The sequence below is a fragment of the Jaculus jaculus genome, chromosome 9, assembly GCF_020740685.1.
Source record: "Jaculus jaculus isolate mJacJac1 chromosome 9, mJacJac1.mat.Y.cur, whole genome shotgun sequence".
NCBI classification, from domain to species: domain Eukaryota; kingdom Metazoa; phylum Chordata; class Mammalia; order Rodentia; family Dipodidae; genus Jaculus; species Jaculus jaculus.
Window position 1 is genome coordinate 93,832,214 of NC_059110.1, and position 22,243 is coordinate 93,854,456.

Below are 22,243 nucleotides of genomic sequence, written 5' to 3' on the forward strand. Positions count from 1 at the left end.
CCTGCCCATTCCCTCTCTGTCATCTCATTCATTCATTCATTTTCTCTCTCTCTCTCTCAGCTTGCAAATGAAGTAAAAATATTTTTTAAAGAAAGAGTTCTGATAATATGAGAATCAAAACTAGCACATCTATTACAGTAGTTATTATTTAATCCTATTCAAAAAGTACTAATTAGTGGATATATAGGCATATTTGTTCAAGCAAAGATGAGCCCATTAGCATTTGATGCTTAAAATATTATTATACTCTTGGAAAAAATATTTTTTAAAGAGGGGAAAGATTTGTAGGAATAAATAAAAGGATTCAACTCAGCAGTCATGAGCAAAATAAATCCAAAAGAATCAGTTGCTTTTCCCTGTGACTCTATCATTAAGATGTAATGATGATGCAGAAATGGGGCTTGTTTAGCAGTTTTGTCACTGCATTACCAGCTCCTCAACAAAAAGGGGGAGAAAGGGAGAGGGAGGGAGGAAAATTTGTAATGTAAAGTAGATAAATCAAAGACTGTCTCAATTCCCCAATCCTTAGTCATTATTTAATTAGTATGGGGAGAGGAGAGGGGTGCCCTCTACAACAGATAAGACCTTGAATTCTAGGATCAGACTGACCTGGTTTACTGGTTTACTGGTTTCAGGGTCTTAGGCAGGATACATATCCACTCTGGACTTCAGGGTTTTATCTGGGAAATGGGAATGATGAAGGTTTCTACCTCTTGGCATATTGGTGGGGGTCTGTGAGCCAGTGCCTGAGCAGGGCTCAGTGATAGCTGTTCTGCCCACCTTCCTAGTCCCTAATCTACTCTCTCTGGGGAATCCTGGGGCGTTTCCTCAGTCTTTCAGCAATCGTGTGTATGTAGCGCAAATAATCCAGAAGACAGAAAGCAGGGCAGAGGGCACTGGAATAGTGAGTGAAATCGCATCATATACGTGAATAGAGGAGTTTCTGAAGCAGGCTGGCAATGCACAGGTAATCAGCAGGTACAAGCACTGCCATGAAGGCAGAGCCCTGTGTTTCTTACCGCACCCAGCACAGGGTCTGTCCCACAGTAGGTGATCACTAGTTGTTGTTGAGTGAACTAATGAATGAATGAATGAATGGGTGCCAAGGAATTGCTAAGACATACTGTTCTAGAAACTTCTTTTGCATTTCCATCCCACTCACGCTGCTCTTGTTTTTTCCTCTTCAGCAGTTGTCAGTCTCAGGAGGAGGTTTGCCCCCAGTCAGCACCTTGACGAATATCCACAGCCTCTCCCACCACAATCCCCAGCAATCTCCAAACCTCATCATGACGCCCCTGTCTGGAGTCATGGCCATTGCACAAAGTAAGTTCCTTTCTCTGTGAGCAAACTTGGGGACAGGGAGGGGCATGAGAAGCAAGTGAGCATGGTAAGAGAAAAAAGGACCCTTTGCACCTGTAGGGGTTTGCGAGGGGAGGCTGGGAAGTGACACAAGATCTCACTATGTACACCAGGCTGGCCTTGAACTTGTGGTGATCTTCCTACCTCTCCCTTCCCAGTGCTGAGACTACAGGCCTGCACCATCATACCTTGCCCACCCATGGATTTGATTTAACTTCTTTAGATCTTGCTTTCCTCTGCAGTGTTTAGACTGTTTACCCTTAAACAAGAGGAAAATCTTAGAATGGATTTGGATCCTGGTTACAGTTTACTAGCTACACAGCCCAGGTCAAATCACTGAGCTGTACAGGGTTCTAGAGAGCGGCTTGTGTAAGCTGTCCAGTGACAGTGAATACAGACATGTTTGTAAATCTACGAAGCATGAGTGGGCATAGTATGTAACTGATGCTTTTGCCCGTGTGTTCATTTTTGTTTTGTTTTGTTTTGTTTTTCAAGGTAGGGTCTCCCTCTAGCCCAGGCTAACCTGGAATTCACTATGTAGTCTCAGGCTGGCCTCAGACTTACTGCGACCCTCTACCTCTGCCTCCCGAGTGTTGGGATTAAAGGTGTGTGTCACCATGTCCGGATCCATGTGTTCATTCTATTGTTCCATGAGCATGTGGCAGATTTTCCAGAAGGTTCTTTGTGTTGATGAACATGGGACAAAACATGACAGGCTTCTGTCTAACATTGAATTGTATGCCATAGATGAGCCCTGCTGGGTTGGTGGTGAAAATACGTAGAGAAGACTGGAGGGGAATGGCCAGAGGGTCCAAGCTTTAAAACTTCCAGGAGAGCTAGGTTAACACATGCCTGAAGATAGGAGATGGGTGAGATTCCTCTAGCCCCATGAAGCTCCTGTTCTCCAACCATCAGGGCTTGATGTCTCCTGCAGTGGGTGAACAGGGAGGTAAGATCCTTGGAACTCCCTGGCCACCTACTCCAGCCTCACCTGTCACAGGTGGGCCGTTCCCAGCCATGGGAAGGCTGGCACAGGTGAGGCAGGCTGTGATGATGGAGGTCTCTCTGAGAGTTTTCATATTCAGTGTATCTTCAGCTCCACGTGGCAGCTCAGGCCAAGTGCCAAGTCACAGTTTCTCAGAACAGTCATTGTGACATTTGGAAATCTTCCTGAGATGACTCAGGAGTGTCCTAAAGGATGGCACACCAGTCATTGTCTTTTCAATCTTGTGTTGCCCCATGGTCCTCTTCTTCCCCGTGTCTTTTACATCTTTGTTTCATTCCTGTATTTTGATTTCACTCCCCCTTCCCAAATCAGCTCAAGCAAGGGGAGGAACTGGGATTACTTCAGAAAAGAATGATTTATGAGTCCCTTAAGGGCAGAGCAGGGATTGGATGATTGAAGGCATGCAAATTTATTTAGTAACTTAGTGTGGCTCTTATCCTGTCCTTAGCTGTTGGGAAATCACCACAGCCTGCATTTATTTTTGCAGAAGGGAAATGGGAGTAAAGAAACCTTTGGGCCGGGCGTGGTAATGCATGCCTTTAATCCCAACACTCAGGAGGCAGGGGTAGGATGATTACAGTGAGTTTGAGGACACCCTGAGACTACAGAGTGAATTCCAGATCAGTCAGAGCTAGGGCGAGACCCTACCTAAAAAAAAAAAAAAAAAAAAAAAAACCTTTGAGCCTGGAGAGAGATGTTAGTCAGTACTTGTCTTGAAAGAATGAAGACCTGAGTTCAATCCCCACAATCCACGTAAAAATCCTGGGCATGATGGCGTGTATTTGTAATCTATTTGGGGGAGCAGGGACATAAGCATATCCTTAGAACTCCCCGACCACCTACTCTAGCCTGATCTGCAAGCTCCACACCAATGAGTGAGTTTCTCTCAAAGCTGGGTGGATATCTAAGGTTGTCTTCTGGCTATAACACACACATACATTACATTGATATGCACACGCATGCACATGCACTTTTTAAAAAACATTTTTTGGGTTTTTGAGGTAGGGTCTCACTCTAGCCCAGGCTGACCTGGAATTCACTATAGAGTCTCAGGTTGGCCTCGAACTCACGGCAATCCTCCTACCTCTGCCTCCCGAGTGCTGGGATTAAAGGCGTGAGCCACCAAGCCCAGCTCAACACATGCACTTTTTAAAACAGGAAGCCTTTGGAAGACTCAAAGTTATTTTAGATTTGCTGACATTTAACTGGACCTTCTGCTACATGGACTATGGTGACCAAACTAATACAGAATTTGGATGGAAAATAAGATAAGGTGCCTAAAATAAGCTTGTTTACCTTCTAAAAAATTTTATTAAAAGTCCTGGGGTGGGGGGGACTAGAGAGATGGCTTAGCAATTAAGGCACTTGCCTGCAAAGCCTAAGAGCCCAGGTTTGACTCCCCAGAACCCACATGAGCCAGATATGCAAGGTGATGTGTGCACGTAAGTGGCACATGCGCACAAGGTGGCACATGCATCTGGAGTTTGTTTACAGTAGCTAAGGCCCTGGTGTGCCAGTTCTCTCTCTCTCTCTTTCTCTCATAAATAGAAAAGAAAAAAAAGGTCTATGGGGCCAGGCATAGTGGCACACTTACAAGATGAATACTAAGGCTGAAGTAATAAGATTGCAAGTTTAAGGCTAGGCTGGGGTTCAAGACCAACCTGGACTGCATAGTAAGATCCAATCTCAAAAAAACCTAAGCCGGGCATGGTGGCACATGCTTTTAATCCCAGCACATGGGAGGCAGTGGTAGGAGGATCGCCATGAGTTCGAGGCCACCCTGAAACTAAAGTGAATTCCAGGTCAGCCTGGGTAGAGCAAAACCCTACCTTGAAAAAAATCAAGGAAAAAAAAACTAAAAAGAGGACTGGAGAGATGGCTGAGCAGATAAGGCACTTGCCTGCAAAGTCTGAGGACCCATGTTTGACTCTCCAGATCCCACGTAAGCCAGACGCATAAGGTGGTGTAAGTCAAAGCCGCACATGCACACAAAGTGGCTCACACGTCTGGAGTTCAGTTGCAGTAGCTGGAGGCCCTAGCATGCCAATCCTCCCCCCCCATTAAAAAAAAAATGAAAAAGAAAGAGGCCTATGCATCATATACCTACTCCCCTATTTCTTCAACCAAAATGATTCTCAAATTGCCCCACTTTTTTTCTTCCTAATCCAAGCTTGGACTGACATACGCATATATGGTACTGTAGATACTTTCTGAGCTAAAAGGCTCCCTAGAGTCGTTCCACATTTTCCAAGTTTGTTCTTTTTTATTCACTTGCACCCACGCATTTCTTCCTCCTCACAGCGTCTCCTGCAGTGGGTGTGCACACTGACCTTAGGAGCATGTGTATGAGCACGCTGAGGCAGACAGAGCCTGGGGAAGGGTGAAAATAACAGGAAACCCGGCTGAGCAGGGCCCTAGCCCTAGAGATGAGGAGCGGGTTTCAGGCATCCTCATGTAGCGGCACACAGAGGCCTCAGGACCACAGGGCTTCGGCTAAATGACTCGTCGGTGCCAAGTCCTCGCTTTCTAAATATCTGCTGGCCTGCATCCATGAGGTGCTTCTTAAGCTGGATCCCATGCTGAGAAAATGGGCAAAAAAGGCCATAGAAGTCACACACTGCTGCAGCCAGAATGACATCAGAGGTTCTCAGTCCTGGAACGGAGGCACATCAGGACCACAGTCTGTTGAAAATAAGATTCTTAGGCCCCACCCAGTAGGGTTCTGACTCAGTAAGTCTTGGGCAAGGTCCAGGAATGTATATTTCTTAAAGAAATGATGGCTCTAAAGCTCGGCAGGTTTCAGAACTGTGCCCTCAAATGGCATACAACTCTGGATTTACTGATGTTTGGGTTTTAATGCTCTTTCCTGGACAGGAATTTCCCACATGGAGTAGTGGGCACGAACTCAGAAAAACAAAATCCACAGGGCTGATGAGGAGGAGGTTTTAAGTGAGAGGTGGAAAGTGGGCAAGGATACTGGGTGGGAGACAGATTTGGGGAGAAGCTGAGCTCCACAGGGAACTGGGTCTAGTGATATTGTGTGGGTGATCAGAGGGTGCCCCAGCCTTCACTCAGAGGACCCACAAAAGAGGCCATCTCCCCTTCCTTTTTGCTCAAGGGTCTCACCTGTTAGGTTTCTGGTCTCAGACTCAGCTGAAGCACCGGCTAGGTAATTGTTGAGGACTTTGTGCTCGCTCTTTTGAGGACTTCCCACAGTCCTGTTTGTAAAACCCTCTTTCCTTTCAGGAAAGCCTCTCTGGGTGGCTCTCCCACATTTACCTACAACAGTTCTCTCTATTCACCCCACTCTTCCCCCGCCTTTCCAGAAAGCTTGCTCAGGAACCTTGGCTGCCCCAGGAAAGAGGTTGGGATGTCTTCTCTCCTGATCCTCCTCTTTCCACACCAGCCCTTCATCCTCCCCAGAGTTCCACCAGGTAGCAGCTAGAACATGGAGACCAGGTGAACCAGTCCTTAGGCTGGGGTCCTAACAAAGCCTCTGGATATAGACATGGAATCAAACCACAGAGTTCCCTATACCTCCAGAACAAGAAGATGGGCAGAGCCATTGTCACTGTTAATGGCAGACCTTTAACTTACTGCTTCTTCCCTCCTGGACCTGGTTCTTTAGATACTGTGGGCTCTGGGCAGTCACAGGGTGTATTCCCAGTCCACAGACTGGCAGAGTTCCTGTTTTCTTCCCCTCTCTGCTTCAGAGACAGAGGCACCTGACCTCTCCCAGGGTCTTTGCACGCTCTGCTAAGTGAGTGTCTTCAGAGGGCACACTCCCAGGACAACAGAGAAGAGTTTGGGTTGAATCAAAGGGCAGGTGCCTGTGCACACTGCTGCCCTCTCCTGGAAAGACAGATCTGGGCAATAATCCATGTCCACAGTACACACCTTGAGCTCTATCAGAGGACATCAGGGCAGGCCTCTCTCACAGTCTAGCAAGGATGGAGCCAGCTCTCTCAGGGCCCTGGTGACCTCAAAGGCCTCTGAATTCGGAGGGTCATAGCATGACTTTGGGAGACCATCAGGGTGCAGCCACAGTGGTTTAAAGCCTGATTCCATCCCACAGCTCCCTGTGGAATCAAAAGATGTAGATGCTTCCCAAGTCATCTCCCATGGGATCTCTTCTGTAAGAGGCCGAGTCCAGTGACAGGCGCAGGGGCTCTGCGGATGACCATTGGCGCTCATTTCCCTCAGTTCACCTCCACACCACCTCTGACCATTTCCTCTCGCTCTCACAGGCCTCAACACCTCCCAAGCCCAGAGCGTCCCTGTCATCAACAGTGTGGCCGGGAGCCTGGCGGCCCTGCAGCCCGTCCAGTTCTCTCAGCAGCTGCACAGCCCTCACCAGCAGCCCCTGATGCAGCAGAGTCCCAGCAGCCACATGGCCCAACAGCCCTTCATGGCTGCAGTCACTCAGCTACAGAACTCCCACAGTAAGCACAAGGGCAAGGTGGGATGGGAAGTTTCTTGGGATCGCTTTGATTATTTGTCCTTCCATATAACCAGGGCAATTTCTCCAGCCTGTGTCTTCTCTAGACTTGTCCCTAGTCCCTAAGGTCCCAGGGGCAAAAGGTTTGCAGAGGATCACTTAGGCTTACATGCAAAGAAGCATTGGCAAGAGCATGTGAAGCATATGGTACAGTTTCCCATTCCACACCCCGCCTTTCATCCGGAGTCCCTACCTTCTTCTGTTCTGAGCCCTGGGCACTGCCACCACACCTCTCCCAAGGCCTCGCCTTAGCAACCATCACCAAATGATCAGAGCTCCCCTGCCATTTGCATCTTGATTGTCTCCCTGATACTAAAGAATCTTCTTAGAGTCCTTATGTTCCCAAGGTGCTTCAGAACCTTAGGCTGCAGATAAAGCTCAGTGGTGGAACACTTACCTATAAGTGTAAGCCCCTAGGTCCAATCCCCAGCACCATAAATGAAACAAAACAAAACAAATAAAAACCTAAGCATGAAGCTAGGTGGAAACCACTATCTGCCCACTATAAGGTCAAGGAATGTCAGTGTTTCTGCCCAGTGCTGAATCTCCCACATGCAGTTCCTACACATCCCCTAAGTATGCTTATCCCTGCCCTCCATCCTGAACCGTGGGCCTCTGCTCTTTTGGATGGATCTGGCTATAGTCCCTGGCCTTTGAGTTTGTAGAGGAATTATAAGGATGAGTGCCTTCTCTGCTTTAGGAATGCCAGGGAAGTGCCCAGCCTAGACTAGTCATAAATCAGACTTAAATCCTGGCTCTGGGACTTGCCAGCTATGTAGCCACTGACAGCTTACCTAACCACTGCGAGTCTGCTTCTTCATGCATAAAATAGAAATAGTATGCTTACGGGGGTCATTATGAAAGTGAAGTAAAAATAGAGCTGCTCTGCATTTCATAAGCATGCAGAGTTATAGACATGCAAGTGATTATTTATTAAGGGACTCTTGGAAGTTAAGGAGGGTGAAAAGGATTTGAGTTGCTCCCCTGGCTGCCTCAGATGAAGATGCAGGTCTCTGAAGGAGAACAGGCTTCTCTTCTCAGGGCAAGGTCCCTACTCGGGCCTGCAGAGCTGGTTTCTAGGCAGCATCTCACATTCCAATCACATATCCGTGGCTTCTTAAACTCTCCCACAGCTTGGTGCAGAGTCTGAGGCATGTACCTCGCTTCCTCTCCTCCAGAGCCAGGCAGCATGCTCCTCACTCACTCTACCCACTTGCCTCACAGGCCTAAGTGGGACAGTCACACAGTGGTCACCATGACCTGTGGGTTGCTCAGACCCAGCAAATCTGCCCAGCCATGAAGACAGCCAGTGGGGGCCCTGCACCAGGAAATAATTAGCAGCCAGTGACCTTCGCTCCCATTCCCTTCTAGAGGACTTCTTGGTAGGATCTGTGTTTTGAGAACAGGTTGGACCCTCCTTCAGGGCCAAACACCCACATGCTTTCATTGTTGGTTGTGTGACTTGGAATCTACATGGATAACTAACATGAGTCATGAGGTTCCAGATGTGGTAGACAGGTACTGGAGAACTAAATCTTGAGTCACATGCTCCTGGAGATGTTGTTTATCCTTTGTATTTCAGTGATGTCATAAGGCTGTGATATCATTTTAAAATTGTTTTGTTTATTTTTATTTATTTATTTGAAAGTGACAGACAGAGAATGAGGCAGAGAGAGAGAGAGTGAGAGAACGGGCACTCCAGGACTTCCAGCCACTGCAAACGAACTCCAGACGCGAGTGCCCCTTTGTGCATCTGGCTAACGTGGGTCCTGGGGAATTGAGCCTCGAACCGGGGTCCTTAGGCTTCACAGACAAGCGCTTAACTGCTAAGCCATTTCTCCAGCCCTGTGATATCATTTTAGTGAGAACTGGCATAACACAAGATTATGCAGTTAATTATACATGTGGCTAATTATAATTGTTAATTATACAGAGCCTCCAACTCTGCGGGGATACCTGGAGTTTGAGTCATGGCAGGAACACCCACTTCATGTTGACCAACAAGTGCACCCCATATGAAGGGTCATTGCTGATGCCAGGCACCTAGTATTTTATTGAGCCAGGGAAACAGGAGCATGTGCAAGGCTGTGTATGTGATTCAAAGTAGTTTAAACACAAACTCACCTAATTCCCCAACAGATATGGCCCCCATTTTACAGGTGAAGAAAAGTTAAGTAACTTGATTAAGGAACCAAGATTTCTCCACACTACACTGCCTTCCCAAATAAAACCGCCACCGTCTTTCGTTTGTCCCGGGAAGTGGGAGCTAAGGCATTGCATGTGGATGAACTGTGTCTATGCATCTTGAGTGTGTCTTCCTCTGTGTCTCTCCAGTGTATGCACACAAGCAGGAACCTCCCCAGTATTCCCACACCTCCCGGTTTCCATCTGCGATGGTGGTCACAGATACCAGCAGCATCAGTACACTCACCAACATGTCTTCCAGTAAACAGGTAATGGCAGCAAGATGGTGCCTGTGTGTGTGTCTGTGTGTGTGTGTGTGTGAGATGACTCAGGTATGGTGAGTGTGTACTCAGTCATGGCTTTGTCCTTCCAAGGCTCCTGAAAAGAATTCTTGTGATCACGGGACAAAAAAAAAAAACAGATGAGCCACAGACCAAAGAGGTTTATTGCTTCCCAACATGAGCATTTGGTGAGGATTGATGCTGGATGGTTGTTCATACAGAGCTGTTAGGCACTGGGCTGCAAATTCCCGAATGGGATTGTTGATGACCCATGCCAAGGGTATTTCCAAGGTGGGGTCAGGAGGTCAGGTTGTCTGTTGAGCCACTTGTTTTGCAAAGGTGCTCACTGGAGAAAGAAAACAGTGAGTCAGGGGTCCTGGGGGCTGATGCTCCTAGTCCACGACCCATGACAGCCCCCCCCCCACGATGACCCAATTCTGCCAGTCTCTGAGGTCCACATTTTCACTCGGTTAGTTCATCGAGAAGCTTAGAACCAACTTCCTGGTGTACTGAAAGTGAGGAATCACAGGCTTAGTCACCAGCTCAGTTGCTGACTAATCCCCACCTCCTGAGGAGGTGATGGACAGGTAATGACCAGCAACCAACCACAAGGCTCATGGCTACAGCTCAGACAGCTGGACTGCCGTGGGCCACTGACAAGATGTCTGAGCGGGACAAGATGACTGGACATAGCTGCGGATTCCAGAGGCACACAATAAGACCTTGTAGTAGCAGAGGTCTGTGTAGTGTGGGAACTGTTTGGCCTGTATCGATTGCTAGATAAAGAGGCAGTGACCTTGAACTTCATGTCAGAGTCACTCTGCAGGACTGCTCTTGATGGCCTTTTTTCCACGTGAGCCCTTCCAGTGACACACCTCAGCCGTGTGCTTCCAAACAGATTCCTGTGCGGGCTTGAGAGGTTTTCTTTGGACCCTAGATTGTAACAGAGCAGGGGAGTCCTGTTCTTGGTTCTGACCTGCCTGTATTTTCATTTCATCTTCAAGATGAGCGAGCTAGCATCCATCGTGAGGACTCAGAAGCTGTGTACACTAAGTGTCTAGCGCTAAACATGCACGTGGCTCAAGCAGCTGGGCCCTGGGGTCGGGGGTGGACGGAGAGGTGTGTGGGACCTGCTTTGCCACTCTTCTCTCACCCAGTAGAAGATTAAAAGACACCCCCTGTTGCCTTGCCCTTCGACTCCCGACTCCCGTACCATTTCCCACTCTTTGTAGCGAGCAGGGAAAACATTTATCGGTGCTCACAAATCTCAATCAGGGGAGCAGCCAGGCGCAGCAGCCCTCCTTGGGAATACCTTCCTCTTTGAAAGGTTTATCAATCCATCTGCCGCTTGGGCAGCCCTAGACAGGGCTCTGATTAATTATTCCTGTCTTTCCCAAGTTGACTTTGATGCTTGCTTGTTGAAACGAGTCCTCTGAATTCAGGAAATGGTCTCTTAATCAAACTGCTTTAAGATGCTTCCTGACATGCTGCCTCCAGCCCCTGAGTGGCTTCTCCCTCTGTTGGACAGAGTGGCCAGTCGACCTTGAAGCTGAATGAGCCGCTTCCTAGTCCTGTTGGGAAGTGTCCCCATGTCCCGGGACATCTCAGGAATCTGACGTGACCCCCATTTCTGCAATGATGAAGATGATTGTTATACTTAATAAGAAAAAGATTCAGCCAGGCGTGATGGCCCATGCCGGCACTTAGGAGGCTGAGGCAGAAGGATTGAGAATTTGAGGCCAACCTGGGCTATATAGCAAGATGCTGTTTCAAAAAAATATGCTCATAAAGGACTTTCCAGTTTATACCTCTCATGAACATTACCTCGTAATTTTCTCTTAATAATTTCAGTCATCTAAGCACAAAGGAATGAACTAAAACCTAGAGCTGGAGAGTGACCTGCCTAAGGCCACACAGCGAAAAACTCTGGAGCCCGGACTCCAGGTTTTGGTCTTTGACTCTGAATTCTGAACTCTCTCCATTGGCACACCTGTCTTCTAACATCCATCTTCAGACTCCCTGCAGTCTTCGCTACTGCTCTTGCTGTCATTAGTGGTCAGAAACCAAAGTACAAACTTTCAACCAGAAAACGTTCTTCCTGTGAACTAAAAGAGAAGGGAGATAGGGGAAGGAAAAATGAAAGAAAATGAAATTAAAGGTGCCATCTCCTGACGGCAGAAGTGAGCAGTTTGTGAAACTCTCTCCCGAAGGTAGAGTCAGTCACAAGCTGAGTTCCTGGGGACATTTCTTTCTACTTTTTCTTTGGTTTAATGTAGTGTTTTCTGAGAAGGATTTCAAAGCCCAGGTGTCACAGGCAAGTGGGGCCAGGGGAAGAGAAAGATTCCTTGGTGAACTACGTTAGGCTGGGCTTAATCGTTAAACCCCACTGGGCAGGCCTTCTCAGAACATTTCATGTGCCAGCGTGTGTATTCAGCCGGGCAGCTAGTCTATACCATGCCGGGGTCCCAGGGACACCTCCTGGACAATGATGTTTTCAAGGCGTGTGCAGTGGAAAAAACTTAGAGACCTGAGCTAATTTCAATCCTGCCATCCTCTTATATGACCTGGGGCAGTGACTTTCCTGCCATGATACTATTGCTTCCTCTGTAAATAGGGGAAAAAAATCCTACCTTGTCTCACAAAATAGTCAAAGTGTCTGGAACACAAAGTACACAAAGTGGAGCTTTCCGTCCTCCTCCTGGATGTCTGTGGTCCTGTATGAGACCACTGTCTCGCCTTCTACCTTCTCCTTTAGCATCTCCTCAGTTCCTGCTCTATGTGTGGTAAAAGGAGGTCCTGACAGAAACATTTCTCAAGATTAGGACCATCTCTCAAGCAGATCCCTTCTCCAGGGCCTGGGCTCCAGACCGCTGGTCTCCCTTTCTGCTAACACTCAGGTACTCTTTCTCCCACCTTCCTGGAAAATAGCAAGTGATTCAGGGGCCACCAGAAGGACCTTTGTGTTTTGCCAAATGCCTAGGCTCTAGGTAGATAGTCAATAAATGGGAATGGGTAAATGGTGGATGAGTGGGTAAATAGTGAGAATAGATTTAAAACTGTAATTTTTTGAACCTCCATTATTTTTGCATGGGTAGGTATGTGTGGTGTGTGTGAGTGTGTATCTATCTATCTATTCATATGTGTGTGGGTGCCTGGGTATGTAAGGCTGCATTTGAACATGCCCGAGGTGTCTTCTCTCAGTGAACATAGAACTCACTGATACGGCTAGACTAGTTGAGAAGCAAGCCCTAAGGTTCCCCTGGGCCATCTCCCCAGCACCAGCCCCACTTTTTTTTTTAATTATTTTATTTTATTTATTTATTTGAGCTACAGACAGAGAGAGAAAGAAGCAGAGAGAGACAGAGAGAATGGGCGTGCCAGGGCCTCCAGGCACTGCAAACGAACTCCAGACGCACGCGCCCCCTTGTGCATCTGGCTAACGTGGGTCCTGGGGAAATCGAGCCTCGAACCGGAGTTCTTATGCTTCACAGGCAAGTGCTTAACCACTAAGCCATCTCTCCAGCCCCACTTTTTTTTTAAAAAATAAGGATTCATTGTACAGCACTGGCTGGCCTGGAACTCACTACGTAGATCAGGCTGGTCTACTTTGGATCTTTCTGCCTCTGCTTCCCAACTCCCTTCTCACCCCCTCCCCGCCCCCCTACCCCTGGGCCCTGTGTTGGAATCACAGGCATGTGCAAAGCTTACTATTTCTATTTTTAAGCACCCATAATAATAACCCAAGGTCATGTAGGTAGAAGGCCAAATCTAGGATGTGAACTTGTAGCTGTCTGATGCCAGCACTTACTGTTGTTAGAACAGACCTGGCCTGGGGCCTCGAGGAGGTGGGGATCGTATTTCAGGAAGCCCGGGCTGCGACTTTCACTGCCAAGAATCCTGCTGCAGCGGCTACCATTTGTCCTTTGCAGAGCGCATGCCTCCTCCTCCTCCTCCTCAAGTCTTGGATGCTGGCGAGCCGCATTCGGAGTGGGTGGGTGTCTGAGCCTTGCACAGCACTGCCCCACAGGTCTGGAAACAAGGCTGCAGCAAGTGCTGGCCTCAGTGAGAACAAGTGCAGACAGGCTGAGAGCTGACTCCTGTTCCACCGCTCTGTCTACCCGCAGCCTCACTTCCTAGTTTACAGGGAGGCCAGGGAGGTCAGGCGAGGCCCCCGGAGCAGTCACTAGTCAAAGGTGCTGACAAGAAGGAAGTGGAAAGCCTCATGGTAAATCCCTTGCAGCTGTACCCCCTCCCAACCTCACTAGGGTGAGAGTGGGAAAGGATGGACTAATGGTTAGGAGTGCCAGCCTGGGAGCTGGACAGATCCAGGTTCAATATTCTATACCTTCTGCTTCAGCCGGTGTGACCTCAGGGAACTATGTCAGGCTTCAGTTTCCTTCCCTGTAGAGTGAAGGTAATGATACCTCTTTCAGGATCATTGCAAGAACCAACTTCAGGCCGGAGAGATACCCAGTGATTAAGCTACTTGCCTGCAAAGTCGAATGATCCAGGTTCAGTTCCCCAGTACCCACATAAAGCCAGATGTACAAACAGGCATCTGGAGTTTGCAGTGACTGGAGGCCCTGGCCCATTCTCTCTGTCTGTCTCTCCTCTCTATCTTTCTGCTTTCAAATAAATAAATAATTTTTTTTGTTAAGTAGTTGGTACACCATTTTTATTTTTATTTATTTATTTTTGCTAATCTTGCAGTGTGGGTTCAATTCTTTTTTTATTTTTATTAGTATTTTCCATGATTATAAAAAAAAAATCCCATGTTAATTCCCTCCCCCCCCACACTTTCCCCTTTGAAATTCCATTCTCCATCATATTACCTCCACATCACAATCATTGTACTTACATATATACAATATCAACCTATTAAGTATCCTCCTCCCTTCCTTTTATGTCTCCTTTTTAACCTACTGGCCTCTGCTACTAAGTATTTTCATTCTCACGCAGAAGCCCAGTCATCTGTAGCTAGGATCCACATATGAGAGAGAACATGTGGTGCTTGGCTTTCTGGGCCTGGGTTACTTCACTTAGTATAATCCTTTCCAGGTCCATCCATTTTTCTGCAAATTTCATAACTTCATTTTTCTTTACCGCTGAGTAGAATTCCATTGTATAAAGGTGCCATATCTTCATTATCCACTCATCAGTTGAGGGACATCTAGGCTGGTTCCATTTCCCAGCTATTGTCAATTGAGCAGCAATAAACATGGTAGAGCATGTACTTCTAAGGAACTAACTGCAAGATGACTTGTAATATGTCTTCCTCAATGCTTGGCCCAAGGGAATACCCAGTCCTGCTGACCACCCTGCTGTCTCCAGAGCCCGAGAAGGGGGTTTGTAAATGGTCAAGCACATCTGTTTCTCCCCGATGCCCCACTCAGAAGACAGAAGATGATCTTATATTAGTGGTTGAGCACCCAAGCTTTGCTGGACAGGTTATTTATAATCTCTGTAGAGTGTTCTTCCCTCATCTGCAAAACTGGAATTACAATTATTACTGTAATTTCACAGAGCTACAGTGACCTTCACAGAAGTTAACCAAAATCACCTATATTCACCAACTGTGCCCTACCCCTCACCTTCACCTCTGTCTTGTGACCAGTGCAGACTGCTCCTGTCCTCTCATCCCACCAAGACCCGCTCACTCTCCCCTCCATGTTGCTGAGTGCGGTGGTCACTTTCGTAGCTCATCGCCTGCTCCTTTTGCTCTTGGGTTTGAGGACCCCATCATTCTGATTCTCCTCCAGCGGCGCACGCCTCCCTTCCTTCACAGCAGGTTGTCTTCCGCACAGTGGAGTGTTGGGGAACCAGGCTCATTCTTTGACTTCTTCTCATCTGTGCTCACTCTTGAATCTTCTCCTCCACGCCCATGGCCTTGGGTCAAGCGCACACACTGATGGTACCTGCCATGTGTCTCCACGGAAGTCTTTTCCACTGAAGGTTCATTGACAAAGTCAGGGCATGGAAAACTTCTCCCCTCTGTTCATGTGAGAAACATTGATTCTTCTTTCTGCCCTCTAAATCCTGTGCATCAGTCAGAAGTCCTTCAGAGCGCACCCTCCATCTGGCAGTTCTCACAGCTCCTATGGGTGCTACGCTAATCCAAGCTCAGATGGTTCTTGTCTGTAGTCGGTCACCATTAGTGGCTCCTGACTCCCACTTCTGTCCTTGCATGCAACACTACAGTCTGCTAGCTACCCAGCAGTCCGAACCATCTTGTAAAAAGAGAAATCAAGCAAGTGTATCCCTTCCTTGTCAAAGCTCCTTCCTTGCAACCAACCTGAAATGGTGGTGGATTTACAAGGCTCCATGTGATGAAGCTATCTGCACTCCGCCCCTCCTTTGCTCATTAGGCTTCTATGGAACCAAGACTAAAGTGACCCTATCCAACTTGCTTTGCATTTGGCCTTTCCTGCCTAGAATTTTGTTTGTTTGGTTGGTTGGGTTCTTGTTTTTGTCCCTGAGGCCCATTATTAAATTATTTGGGACCTCTCTGAAATTTTAACTAATTTATTTATTTATTTGAGAGAAAGAAAGAGAGAAGGAGGCAGATAGAGAGAGAGTGGGCATACCAGGGCCTCTAGCCAGTGCAAACAAACTCCAGATGCATGTGCCACCTTGTGCATCTGGCTTGCATGGGCACTGGGGAACGGAACCTGGGTCCTTAGGCTTTGCAGGCAAGTGTCTTCACTGCTAAGCCATCTCTCCAGCCCTGGAACATACTGTCATGTGACTCTTTACACACTTGTTCCTTGGTTGCATTCAGCTGAAATGTTATCACCTCCCTAAATTGTTCCGTTTTCCTTCCACCAAATCTCCTAGGTCACTAGGTTCCTGACCGAGCACTCATGGGCACCTAAGCACTGGTGATGGCAGTATATGCATGGATTGTTTGTTTAGTGGTTTATTGCTCAAAACTCTCACTAGAATGTAAACTCTAGGAAGTTGTGGGTAGGTCTTGTTCACAGGTGCATGCCCCCGCCCCTGGGCCCATCACAGATGCCCAACAGAGGGCTAAACAAGTGAATGGCAGTCACCTGCCTTAAAGGACAGATGGTGGAATTCAGTGCAATGTATGCCAAGCCCTGAGCATGGTGCCTACACACAGTGGGGCCTTGATACTCATTAGCTATGCCCATTATGTAATAAGGCCTCTGGGTAGAGGGCCACAGCTCACGTAGCTTTCAGATGGGAGGGTCGTACGGTGTTGCTCCCGGCCAGGCCTGTCTCCACGGGGCTGGTTATGCTGAGACCACAGTGCAGCCTTTATCAGATGTTTGTGTTTAGACTCTGAAGGGGGCAAATAACTCTAGTTCCTTTGACAACATTTAGGACTCTGCCACCATTTTATTATGTGAGCAAACATTTGATAGCTAGGAAGCCCATCCCTAATGACAGGTCATAGAATCTTGCTGGCGTCTCCTTATCTTCCCCTCTTGTTTGCTCTTCTATCGAAACCCCGCAAGGTCACAAGCCATTTTCTTTCTCCTCCACCTGAAATCTGAAAATTGGAATAAAGGCTGATAGTGGGAGGTAACGAGGCTGGAGGGTGGGGGTGGGCAGAGACAAGAAGAGGAGGCACAGAGCATCAAAGGACCCTGACCAAGGCCTCAAGAATGTAGGAAGGTCAGAAACCTGTCTGCTCACATGAATGCACAGCTTGCGCTCACTCTCAGGAATCCTCAAGGCAGCAGGGATGTGGAAGGAACACGACAGTACTGAAAGTGCCAAGAACTTCACTTGTACCATCCCATCCACACCCACTGCAGAGAAAACTTGACCAAGAACAAAAAAAGCTAAGTAGAATCTATCAGCGTCAGATACAAAAGCATGAACACATGCTGGGAAGTTGCCAGAACTCCTCTGAATCTCATTCTACACTCTCCCAATTCTGAACCATCACTGACTCACTCTGGGCCTTGTTTTCCTAATCTGTAAAATGGACACAATGGGGATCTCATATGGAGTCATAGTGGAGCCACTGAGTCACGAGAGAATGGCAGGCCTGTGGTAGCAGAGCTCGGTTTATATGTGATCATGGGCATGTGTTTGAAGGGGACACACGGAGAGAAAAAAAAAAAAAAAAAAAAACCTCACTAGGCCAAAGTACAACTCCCGAAAGTGTCGACAAAAGTGAAAGGCAAGGAAGCAAAAAGGGAAATGAAAATGACTCCCCGGAAACAGAAAGGGGTATAAGATGGTCTGGAATGGGGCTCGGGGCTCTGAAAGGGGAGACTGCCCCATGTGTGGGTGGTGCGGCTCCATGTAAAGGGTTATTCCAGACATTGCAGAGGAACCTCCCCAGTCCACCCAGAGTGTAGCATCAGCGAGCATGGCAGCCCTCGGGTCCGTCTCTGATCCTCTGAGTTTCTTGTCCTCGTTGGAACAACCCTTGAGAAAGCAGCATTCAGGTTGGAGAGATGGCTCAGTGGTTAAGGGACTTGCCTACAAAGCCTAATGACCCTGGTTCAATTCCTCTGTGCCCACTAAAGCTAGATGCACAGTGGCGCATGCATCCAGAGTTTGTTTGCAGTGGCTGGAGTTTGCAGTGGCTAGAGGCCCTGGCACTCCCATTTTCTCTATCTGTCACCTCTCTCTCCCTCTCTCTCTCTCTCTCTCTCCTGCTTAGTATTTTATTTTTTTAAAGATTTTATTTATTTATTTATTTGATTATTTGAGAGTGACAGAGAGAGAAAGAGGCAGATAGAGAGTGAGAGAGAGAATGGGCGCGCCAGGGCTTCCAGCCACTGCAAACGAACTCCAGACTCGAGTGCCCCCTTGTGCATCTGGCTAACGTGGGACCTGGGGAACTGAGCCTCGAACTGGGGTCCATAGGCTTCACAGGCAAGCGCTTAACCACTATGCCATCTCTCCAGCCCCTGCTTAGTATTTTAAAAAGCTAGAAAGAAAAAAGGAAGGAAGGAAGGAGGGAAGGAAGGAAGGAAGGAAGGAAGGAAGGAAGGAAGGAAGGAAGGAAGGAAGGAAGGAAGGAAAGAAGGAAGGCAAGCATCTTTCAATTTGCAGAGTCCTTTCCCTGCTGGAAGATTCTCACTTGCCTTATGGCCACTGCTCCAGGCACCCCGGCAGCATCAGTGCAGTCTGGTGAGTTCTTAGAAACACAGGCCCTGGGCCACCGGAGGTCTGAGAACCAGAGCACAAGCAGAATCTACATTCTAACTGGACTCTGTACTGGTAGGCTAATTCAAGTTTGGGAAGCAGTAGTCTAGGTCACCCGTGCTCTTGGAGGCCTGAGAAAGACACCTGCTTCCACAGGACCTCCCCACGCAGCTGCCTTTGCAGTCAACCCAGGTACTCGATGAATAACCATTCTGTGGAACGAGGAGCCCCAGCTTCGAGGTTAAGGTCAACAACTGAGGTCTATTTCAAGGTCCCCAGCAATGCACATCTCTTTTCTGAAGTATGCAGGAAAGGCAGCTGGGAGGTTTCCTAAAGGAAGTGGGTCTCACTACCAGTATTGTAGAGTCAAGCAACCACTGCATGCCCAGCCACCCCCCCCCCACCCCCAGCTCTTGGCTGACTGAGTTGGGTGTTGGAGCCCTTAGAGAAACTAAGCTAATGGCCCATGTCCCTGTTCAGTGGACACAGCTAACTTCTCTCTCCTCTCTCTTGTCTCCGCAGTGCCCACTGCAAGCCTGGTGATGCCTACAAACCACTTACATTGTGCGCAGCAATAAGGACCCGATTTTCCACACCATCACTTTCTGGGCAGCTGTCACAGAAAAGCCCAGTGATGTGACAAGCACCTGGGAGACGTCCCCGCTGACCCGACATCCTGCTGACACCTCGGACAATCTGCTCTCAGGAAGCGCAGCCTGAAGCCCAGCTTCTCTTCTCTGCAGTATTGTCATGATGCCTCTCCCAAGATGCCAAGTGCTCTTGTCTGTCCCGGAGGTAGGCGGCATGAAAGGGCGCAACAGGAAGTGAGAAAGCGACAGAGTCTACGCTGTGATCCTTCATGATCGAACAAACTGATGTGAAAACTTGAATCTGTTACTGAAACGGGGAAAAGGAGGATGTGTGCTGTTGAACTGAGCCAGTCACTGTAAATACCAACAAATGCCCTCTCCCACCCCATCCCGGATGATCGTGAGCTTTCTTTTAAAGAAGTAAATTTGTCCAATGGGTGTAAACTATAAACTACTGTAATTAAGTGCAATTTCCCCTCCGCGTTCTCTCCCCCTGCCCTGTATATAATATCAAAGTGTCTATTAGTCTTCTTTGTAAAGGTCAGAGTTGAAATTTCAAAAGTGACTTCCCCCTGGAAAGACACCCAAAGTGGGAAGTGAGACCCTTCCCCACCTTCGGCCTGGACACACAAGGATGGCATACTTTGGACTGACTGCCAGCGTAACTCCAATCCTCTGGTGTTGACACACCTCTGGATGTCCGGAGGGGTAAAACATAGTGTCAGTGTGATGTCCTAGCTTCCTGCGGGCCCAGGGCTCAATCAGTGCACCCTCAAGAAGCCCCAAGGCAGGGACACTGACTGGCTTACAGCCATCTCAGGAAGCTTCCTATTAAAACAGTTTATTTTGTCACTGCCCAGAGTCTCCTATTTCTGACACAGAACCAGACAAAAGCAGAGGAGAGGAAATCTCAGTGGGTCCCCCTCTTGCCCTTTCATAAGGCTGTCCGGCACCAGGAGCATGGCGGATGCCATCATTATCTCCGGCCCTCTCTCTGGTGAATGCTAATCACCCAAAAGGTGAAAAGCCAAATAATAATAACTGAATTCCCTACAGCAGGGCTTTGCCACAAAGACTCCAGCACCGACTCCAGGAGAAACAACCAAGTCCCTGGCATCGTGACTGTCTCCACGTTGGTACAGCACGGCTCACAGTCTGCTTTTCTTTCTTCTTCCTAGAGCATTTCCCAGGGCAAGTACAGGCACAGAAATTGTGGTGACTAGGCCCTGGAGAACAGGTTTCAAATATCCCAATACAGTGGAAGATGCCGCTGTCAGGGAGCTGGGAAGATTTGCAGAGGACCTAATCTATGCCCAGAGCAGGGACAGCGAGCGCCACTGGTTCCTGCCTCCTACCCCTCACCCCCAAACAATGTAAGTTTTTGGCTGAAATAGTCAAGAGGAAGTTTGTGTTTAGGGTGAGACAAGGCCTAGACACATGTCCAGAGACCACAGGATCCTCTTGCACTACATGACATGATCCACAACCGTATCTCCAGGTCCCAGGGAAACACAGGCTCTGAGCCCCAGCCTCAGGGAGAGCCCAGTAGTTGGATCTCCGCGTTTGGAACAACAAGCATCTGCTTCTGACATAGTTCAGATCCTGCATAGCTGCAGTTAGCACAGAAAGCCTAGAGATCTTGTTGATCCAGGAGGTCACTGGAGCAGAAGTAGGGGTGTAAAGAGGAGAGAGGGTGAGTTAGGGGTCACTCTTAAGGAACTTTCCCTAATGAACCCTATTTGAAACAAGACACATAGAAGGCACTGAGGGTCCCCAGGAAGTTTGCACCTCCTTTCACTAACGGAAAAGGGGGAGTGGTCACTTGCTGTGTGGGTGTTCAGGTGCGTGTTACCCACTCTGAAGATTCGTTTACAATGAACCCCCCCCCATTCTTTCTTCTCAGCATCTTAGGGACCAACACTTTCCAGGCAATCTCTGCACAAGCTAAGAGATGTGTGGCTGGTTTGGTTTTTTACAAGGACCTGTTGTGCTTTCATGTTCAAGGAAGAAGGAAGGCACTCTTCCTTTTTAACATTCAAGGATGGAACACGAAAATAGTAATGAAAACCTGCCTTCAGTCACACTGAACTGTTCATGTCAACTTGTTGTGGGGTCTTCCCTGTCAAGACGCAGATAGTTCTGTTCACTGGGAATTCAGGTGGATAAGAATACAATGCAGTCTGGGAGTCCCAGCTCTCCACCCACAGCTGGGGGCAGGCCTTTGATGTGTTTCTGGAGCCAGAATACCTTGATTAAAATCAACAATGCCTTCCTATGTAAAACTGGGACGACAATGATGATACCTACTTTATAAGGTCAGTCGAGGAGAGACTTAGCTCACGCACGCTAGCCTCTTAGAATTCTGCCTGAGCACGGTATGTGTGTGTTAGGTATTAGCAAGCCTTCTTTATTCATCCAGGGTCTCTCTTGGTGTCTTCAGGCCTCAGTTCATATTTTCAGATGCCAATAATGATTGGTATTTGGCTCAAAAATAACCAAACAAACAAACAAAAAAAAAAAAAACCCTACCAATTTGGTCAAATGCTTTTATTCACTTCTATGGTAGGTAGCATGCCAAGTGGTATAGGAAGCTCAGGCCAAGGGAAGAGGGCTTGATGGGGATGTGTGGGGTGGAAGGGAAGGCTTTCTCTTCCATAGGGAAAGAAGATAGAATGGGGTGAGTGGACGGAGGAGGGTGTACGTAGAAAGGCCCAGAATGCTGGGACTCAAAATGGCCCATATTCCAAGAGTGGTGGGGAATTCTGGGATGACCTGGGGAGCCAGGAAAGATGAACAGAAGGAGGAGGCAGGAGCTAACTCTACCCAAAGTAAGGCAAGGCCGCTGGCTCCCTGAGAATGAAGGATTAATTCAAACGAATGCACCGAAAGCCACACTGGAAGAGAAGCGATTGTCAGCAATAGACTGCATGGCATAGCGGGGTGGAGAGGGCAAGAGCGGGGCAGAGCTTAGGGCCTCAGACACATCCCAACTGCGTCACACAAACCAAGTATTCATGACAAATTACAATCAGCTGAACTAACTGCCTGTCCGCTTCCTCCCTCTTACAGCTCTTCCCCTCCTCTACCTCGGAGGGCAGAGGTCATCCTGGCTAGGCAAATAACTTGACTGTCTGCGGAGATTTATAGCATGACTGCTTTATAAATGAATCCTTGGCGGGTGCAGGACTTTGCACAC

General features: G+C 48.1%; 1 protein-coding gene across 5 annotated transcripts in view; it reads left to right on the forward strand.

Moving 5' to 3' along the window:
- The window catches only part of Hnf1b (HNF1 homeobox B), a 61,773-nt gene extending 41,871 nt beyond the window's left edge, over positions 1 to 19,902 (forward strand). For 3 of the 5 annotated variants that reach the window (XM_004664548.2, XM_004664546.2, XM_045159762.1), the window contains exons 6-9: positions 1,188 to 1,323; positions 6,613 to 6,807; positions 9,198 to 9,316; positions 18,980 to 19,902. In XM_004664548.2, coding sequence (XP_004664605.1) covers positions 1,188 to 1,323; positions 6,613 to 6,807; positions 9,198 to 9,316; positions 18,980 to 19,000 — 471 coding nt within the window. In that variant the 3' untranslated portion in view covers positions 19,001 to 19,902. The remainder of the gene's footprint in view (positions 1 to 1,187; positions 1,324 to 6,612; positions 6,808 to 9,197; positions 9,317 to 18,979) is intronic. The other 2 variants (XM_004664549.3, XM_004664547.3) reach the window with 1 other exon arrangement.
- Positions 19,903 to 22,243: the final 2,341 nt, after the last annotated feature.